At 45.1% G+C, this 7,814-nt stretch overlaps 1 protein-coding gene across 2 annotated transcripts in view; it reads right to left on the reverse strand.

The window, feature by feature from the left end:
* Positions 1-362: 362 nt before the first annotated feature.
* galk2 (galactokinase 2) overlaps positions 363-7,814 on the reverse strand; it is a 12,966-nt gene continuing 5,514 nt past the window's right edge. For both annotated transcript variants that reach the window (XM_046343570.1, XM_046343579.1), the window contains 3 exons: positions 6,040-6,250; positions 1,274-1,481; positions 363-867 (listed from right to left, as the gene is read on the reverse strand). In XM_046343570.1, coding sequence (XP_046199526.1) covers positions 660-867; positions 1,274-1,481; positions 6,040-6,250 — 627 coding nt within the window. In that variant the 3' untranslated portion in view covers positions 363-659. The remainder of the gene's footprint in view (positions 868-1,273; positions 1,482-6,039; positions 6,251-7,814) is intronic.

The following is a 7,814-nucleotide window of genomic DNA, read 5'->3' on the forward strand; positions in this document are numbered from 1 at the left end:
GTGCTATCATGCCAACTTCTTGTCATGTTTGGCTTGAAAATTAAGCAATGAAGTTGGCAAGAGGACAAACAGATCTAGAATCAGGCTATAGAAGGAGAAAACAGATCTAGAATCAGGCTATAGAAGGAGAAAACAGATCTAGAATCAGGCTATAGAAGGAGAAAACAGATCTAGAATCAGGCTATAGAAGGAGAAAACAGATCTAGAATCAGGCTATAGAAGGAGAAAACAGATCTAGAATCAGGCTATAGAAGGAGACAACAGATCTAGAATCAGGCTATAGAAGGAGACAACAGATCTAGAATCAGGCTATAGAAGGAGAAAACAGATCTAGAATCAGGCTATAGAAGGAGACAACAGATCTAGAATCAGGCTATAGAAGGAGACAACAGATCTAGAATCAGGCTATAGAAGGAGAAAACAGATCTAGAATCAGGCTATAGAAGGAGACAACAGATCTAGAATCGGGCTATAGAAGGAGAAAACAGATCTGGGAGCAGACTAGCTTTGATTATCATTGCCCTTGAAATTCCAGAATCATCAACCGTGTCATTTTGGCATGAGAATTAGTCAGAGTCACGACTAAAATAATAGTCTAAAAATACTGAAAAGGTGAAACGGCAAGGAAGACATTTCACCTCAAAAAGCATTTTTTGACTTCAGTCTTCAAGGAAGATGGCCGCCCCTCCACCAGGCTTGGTGACAAACAGACTGTGTTTCTCTAGCTCGGCTCTGCGTGGGTCTGCCGAGTAGTACAACTCTCGGACGCTCTTTAGGAAAGACTCCACCTTGTCAGTGGGGACCATGGAGACAGCACAGCCTCCCCAGCCTGCTCCGGTCAGCCGGGATCCCACCGCACCAGACTGCCTGTAGCCAAAGGAAACATAATACACATGGAGAAAGCACGGTTCTAGGAACCTAAATCCTTCAATTACGATCTATCAATTAACAATGCAATCAAGCAAGGAAACTGCATCAACAGTTGCACCATCCATTTGTCAAACACACTAGTTACAAGGTAGCCGGTGAAATCTAGTATTTTAATGGACAGGTTTGAAATTAGATTTTTTTTCAATATCTCAAATGAGACTTAATCTCTCACAGACAGACAACGTAAATAAATATAGGCTATTTCACCGAATGACGGCGAAATTTTATTTCTGAGTTAACGAGAGTAGAGTGAGAATAACCTGTAAATTGAAAGGTTTTATTTAAACCCTTTTAATATAAAAAACTATAGTTAGCATATAGAATGGAGTGTTTCTGGACTTACAGACATATCTCTACCAGCTGGTCCAGTTCTGGACAGCTGCACTCATACAGGTCTCTGCAGCTGGCGTGGCTCTGCTTCATCAGGTCTCCGAGACGCTGCACGCCGTTCGGTGCGGAGGGAGCTTCATCACACACGCTCTTGAACCTCAGGACTCGTGCCGCCTCGCCGTATACATGCCTGGCCCGCTGGTACAGCTTGAACTGGGCCACTGGGAGGAGAGGACAGGTATAGCAGGTCAAACCGGTTATTTACCTTTAAGGATATGATATAACGGAGGAGACAGGTCTCAAGGAGGGGAAGCGAGAAAGGCAGATGTGGAGAATGAACCTTTTTTGGAAATAACATATCCGAGCGTGGACACACAGTTTGGTTTGAATCAAAATGGTGGAGGAGGACCTCCCCCCTGCTGGCCTACCAGTTATAATGTACTAGTTATACAGTAGTGACCTGCTAGCCTACCAGTTATAATGTACTAGTTATACAGTAGTGATCTGCTAGCCTACCAGTTATACAGTAGTGACCTGCTAGCCTACCAGTTATACAGTAGTGACCTGCTAGCCTACCAGTTATACAGTAGTGACCTGCTAGCCTACCTAGTGAGTTATAATGTACTAGTTATACAGTAGTGACCTGCTAGCCTACCAGTTATAATGTACTAGTTACACAGTAGTGACCTGCAAGCCTACCAGTTATACAGTAGTGACCTGCTAGCCTACCAGTTATACAGTAGTGACCTGCTAGCCTACCAGTTATAATGTACTAGTTACACAGTAGTGACCTGCTAGCCTACCAGTTATACAGTAGTGACCTGCTAGCCTACCAGTTATACAGTAGTGACCTGCTAGCCTACCAGTTATACAGTAGTGACCTGCTAGCCTACCAGTTATAATGTACTAGTTATACAGTAGTGACCTGCTAGCCTACCAGTTATAATGTACCAGTTATACAGTAGTGACCTGCTAGCCTACCAGTTATACAGTAGTGACCTGCTAGCCTACCAGTTATACAGTAGTGACCTGCTAGCCTACCAGTTATAATGTACTAGTTATACAGTAGTGACCTGCTAGCCTACCAGGTATACAGTAGTGATCTGCTAGCCTACCAGTTATACAGTAGTGACCTGCTAGCCTACCAGTTATACAGTAGTGACCTGCTAGCCTACCAGTTATACAGTAGTGACCTGCTAGCCTACCAGTTATACAGTAGTGACCTGCTAGCCTACCAGTTATACAGTAGTGACCTGCTAGCCTACCAGTTATACAGTAGTGACCTGCTAGCCTACCAGTTATACAGTAGTGACCTGCTAGCCTACCAGTTATACAGTAGTGATCTGCTAGCCTACCAGTTATACAGTAGTGACCTGCTAGCCTACCAGTTATAATGTACTAGTTATACAGTAGTGACCTGCTAGCCTACCAGTTATACAGTAGTGACCTGCTAGCCTACCAGTTATAATGTACTAGTTATACAGTAGTGACCTGCTAGCCTACCAGTTATACAGTAGTGATATGCTAGCCTACCAGTTATACAGTAGTGACCTGCTAGCCTACCAGTTATAATGTACTAGTTATACAGTAGTGACCTGCTAGCCTACCAGTTATACAGTAGTGACCTGCTAGCCTACCAGTTATAATGTACCAGTTATACAGTAGTGACCTGCTAGCCTACCAGTTATACAGTAGTGACCTGCTAGCCTACCAGTTATACAGTAGTGACCTGCTAGCCTACCAGTTATACAGTAGTGACCTGCTAGCCTACCAGTTATAATGTACTAGTTATACAGTAGTGACCTGCTAGCCTACCAGTTATACAGTAGTGATCTGCTAGCCTACCAGTTATAATGTACTAGTTATACAGTAGTGACCTGCTAGCCTACCAGTTATACAGTAGTGATCTGCTAGCCTACCAGTTATACAGTAGTGACCTGCTAGCCTACCAGTTATAATGTACTAGTTATACAGTAGTGACCTGCTAGCCTACCAGTTATACAGTAGTGACCTGCTAGCCTACCAGTTATAATGTACCAGTTATACAGTAGTGACCTGCTAGCCTACCAGTTATACAGTAGTGACCTGCTAGCCTACCAGTTATACAGTAGTGACCTGCTAGCCTACCAGTTATACAGTAGTGACCTGCTAGCCTACCAGTTATAATGTACTAGTTATACAGTAGTAATCAAGGGTTGGAACCGGTTCAAGGAAATGAACAGAAAACCAGAACATAATGACATTTTTCAAGGAATGAAATGGAACAGGGAACGAAAGTGATCTATACTATTCCGGAACAGAACTGTTATTTTAAATGAATGGGAACTGCTTAACAGGTTATTTTATGTTGCAGACATTTCCTTCTGGTAACACAAAAAAACTCAACAAAGCGCCTATGCAAAGCCCTCACTCTGTCACTCAGGAACTTATTTCAGTGTCTGCATGTCAGCTGAAAATCTTTACCTGGTTCTGTGCTTGTTTGCTAGGCTACCGGTTATGGATTATAATGTACCAGTTATACAGTTATACCAGTTATACAGTAGTGACCCCCTCCCCCCTCTGAAGCACAGGCTACTGTAGCCCCTCCCCTCTGAAGCACAGGCTCCTGTAGCCCCTCCCCAGGAACTCTGAAGCACAGGCTACTGTAGCCCCCACCTCCCCCTCTGAAGCACAGGCTACTGTAGCCCCCACCTCCCCCCTCCCCCTCTGAAGCACAGGCTACTGTAGCCCCTCTCCCCTCTGAAGCACAGGCTACTGTAGCCCCCGCCTCCCCCTCTGAAGCACAGGCTACTGTAGCCCCTCCCCCTCTGAAGCACAGGCTCCTGTAGTCCCTCCCCCTCTGAAGCACAGGCTCCTGTAGTCCCTCCCCCCTCTGAAGCACAGGCTCCTGTAGTCCCTCCCCCTCTGAAGCACAGGCTCCTGTAGTCCCTCCCCCCTCTGAAGCACAGGCTACTGTAGCCCCTCTCCCCTCTGAAGCACAGGCTACTGTAGCCCCCCTCCCCCTCTGAAGCACAGGCTACTGTAGCCCCTCCCCCTCTGAAGCACAGGCTCCTGTAGTCCCTCCCCCTCTGAAGAACAGGCTACTGTAGCCCCCCTGAAACACAGGCTACTGTAGCCCCCCTCCCCCCCGCCCTGAAGAACAGGCTACTGTAGCCCCTCCCCCTCTGAAGAACAGGCTACTGTATCCCCCCCCGAAGCACAGGCTACTGTAGTCCCTCCCCCTCTGAAGCACAGGCTCCTGTAGCCCCTCCCCCTCTGAAGAACAGGCTACTGTATCCCCCCCCGAAGAACAGGCTACTGTAGCCCCACTCCCCTCTGAAGCACAGGCTACTGTAGCCCCTCCCCCTCTGAAGCACAGACTACTGTAGCCCCTCCCCCTCTGAAGCACAGACTACTGTAGCCCCTCCCCCTCTGGAGAACTGGCTACTGTAGCCCCCCCTCTGAAACACAGGCTACTGTAGCCCCCCCCCTCTGGAGAACTCCCCCCGCCCTGAAGAACAGGCTACTGTAGCCCCTCCCCCTCTGAAGAACAGGCTACTGTATCCCCCCCCCCCCCCCCGAAGAACAGGCTACTGTAGCCCCTCTCCCTCTGAAGCACAGGCTACTGTAGCCCCTCCCCCTCTGAAGCACAGACTACTGTAGCCCCTCACCCCTCTGGAGAACTGGCTACTGTAGCCCCTCCCCCTCTGGAGCACAGGCTACTGTAGCCCCTCCCCCTCTGGAGCACAGACTACTGTAGCCCCTCCCCCTCTGGAGAACTGGCTACTGTAGCCCCCCCCTCTGGAAACACAGGCTACTGTAGCCCCCCCTCCCCCGCCCTGAAGAACAGGCTACTGTAGCCCCTCCCCCTCTGAAGAACAGGCTACTGTATCCCCCCCCGAAGAACAGGCTACTGTAGCCCCTCTCCCCTCTGAAGCACAGGCTCCTGTAGCCCCTCCCCTCAGCTGTCAGAGCAGCTTACTGATCACTGTACCTGTACACAGCCAATCTGTAAATAGCCCACCCGACTACCTCATCCCCATATTATTACTTACCCTCTTGCACACTAGTATCTCTACTTGCACATCATCATCATCATCATCATCTACACATCTATCACTCCTGTGTTAATTCTAAATTGTAATTATTTCGCCTCTAGGGCCTATTTATTGCCAACAACTAGCTTGCCGGCTCCGTCCTCACTGATTGGTGTAAACAACTAGCTTGCCGGCTCCGTCCTCACTGATTGGTGTAGCCGGATCCATCCTCACTGATTGGTGTAGCCGGCTCCGTCCTCACTGATTGGTGTAGCCGGCTCCGTCCTCACTGATTGGTGTAAACAACTAGCTTGCCGGCTCCGTCCTCACTGATTGGTGTAAACAACTAGCTTGCCGGCTCCGTCCTCACTGATTGGTGTAAACAACTAGCTTGCCGGCTCCGCCCGCACTGATTGGTGTAGCCGGCTCCGTCCTCACTGATTGGTGTAAACAACTAGCTTGCCGGCTCCGTCCGCACTGATTGGTGTAGCCGGCTCCGTCCTCACTGATTGGTGTAGCCGGCTCCATCCTCACTGATTGGTGAAGTCATTTAATGAGCTAAATGTGTAAACAACTGTTGATTTCACAGGTTATAAAAAAGGAACAGAGAGGAACGATATAAACATCTACTTGTTTTTATGGTTCAAACCGGTTCAGAACTTTATATTGTTGGTCAGAACAGTAGAACGGAACAAAAGTAAATGACATAGTAAATGACAGAATGAATGAAACGATTGTAAAATAACTGGTACCAGTGTCTTACCGTGCTGTGTGTTGGGGCTAAGGAGGTCTGTACAGAGCTGTTCTGTGGTGATTCCCAGGGCCTTGCAGACCTCCTCTCTGCTGTAGGGCTCAGGGTGCAGCACCTCAGCCACCAGCCGCAGCATCTCCTCCAGAGAGGCCTCCAGCTCTGTCTGCACTTGGGACAGCTTCAGCAGCCGGCCCCACTCCAGCCCCCGAGCCTTCGCCAACATCTGAGGGAGACCATAGAGTTATTTACAGCACACAGGAGACAGCTTCAGCAGCCGGCCCCACTCCAGCCCCCGAGCCTTCGCCAACATCTGAGGGAGACCATAGAGTTATTTACAGCACACAGGAGACAGCTTCAGCAGCCGGCCCCACTCCAGCCCCCGAGCCTTCGCCAACATCTGAGGGAGACCATAGAGTTATTTACAGCACACAGGAGACAGCTTCAGCAGCCGGCCCCACTCCAGCCCCGAGCTTCATCTGAGGGAGACCATAGAGTTATTTACAGCACACAGGAGACAGCTTCAGCAGCCGGCATCACTCCAGCCCCCGAGCCTTCGCCAACATCTGAGGGAGACCATAGAGTTATTTACAGCACACAGGAGACAGCTTCAGCAGCCGGCATCACTCCAGCCCCCGAGCCTTCGCCAACATCTGAGGGAGACCATAGAGTTATTTACAGCACACAGGAGACAGCTTCAGCAGCCGGCATCACTCCAGGTCCCCTCGCTCTGGCCAGAATCTGATTGAGTTAAGAACACAGTTCAATTCATTCTGGGGTGGCAGGTAGCCTAGTGGTTAGAATGTTGGACTAGTAACCGAAAGGTTGTTGGATCAAATCCCTGAACTGACAAGGTACAAATATGTCATTCTGCCCCTGAACAGGCAGTTAACCCACTGTTCCTAGGCCGTCATTGAAAATAAGAATTTGTTCTTAACTGACTTGCCTAGTTAAATAAAGATAAATTAAAAATAATTAAAAATCACAGTGGTTTGAGGTAAATGCGCATTCTAGGTTTTATCCCTTCTCATTTCAGCTGATTGCAATTTGTTTTGATGTACTAGCAGGACAAAACCTTTGAGTGCTTGCTAAGTCATAAAGTGTGTTGAATGTTCTCTACCAGGCATCTCTAGTGGCATTTTATTTATTTCTACGATGTTGAGAACACCAATATCAACTGGGACCCACTGTAATGATGATAATGATAATATTATAATAATAATAATAATAGAAGAAGAAAAACAATAATAATATAATAATAATAATACAATAATTATAACAATAATAATACAATAATAACAATAACAATAATAACAATAATATAATAATAATAACAATAACATAATAATAACAATAATATAATAATAATAACAATAATAATGAAATAATAATATAATACTATAATAATAATAATGAAATATTATAATAATAATAACAATAATATTATAATAATAATAACATAATAATAACAATAATAATAATACTATTATAATAATAATGAAATATTATAATAATAATAACAATAATAATAATATAATAATAATTAATTATTATAATAATATAATAATAATATAATAATACAACAATTATAATAATAACATAACAATAATATAATAATATAATAATAATATAATAATAATAATACTATTATAATAATAATGAAATATTATTATAATAATAACAATAATATTATAATAATAACAATAATATAATAATATAATAATAATATAATAATAATAATACTATTATAATAATAATGAAATATTATTATAATAATAACAATAATATTA

This window comes from Oncorhynchus gorbuscha, linkage group LG01 (genome assembly GCF_021184085.1).
Source record: "Oncorhynchus gorbuscha isolate QuinsamMale2020 ecotype Even-year linkage group LG01, OgorEven_v1.0, whole genome shotgun sequence".
Taxonomy (NCBI): Eukaryota; Metazoa; Chordata; class Actinopteri; order Salmoniformes; family Salmonidae; genus Oncorhynchus; species Oncorhynchus gorbuscha.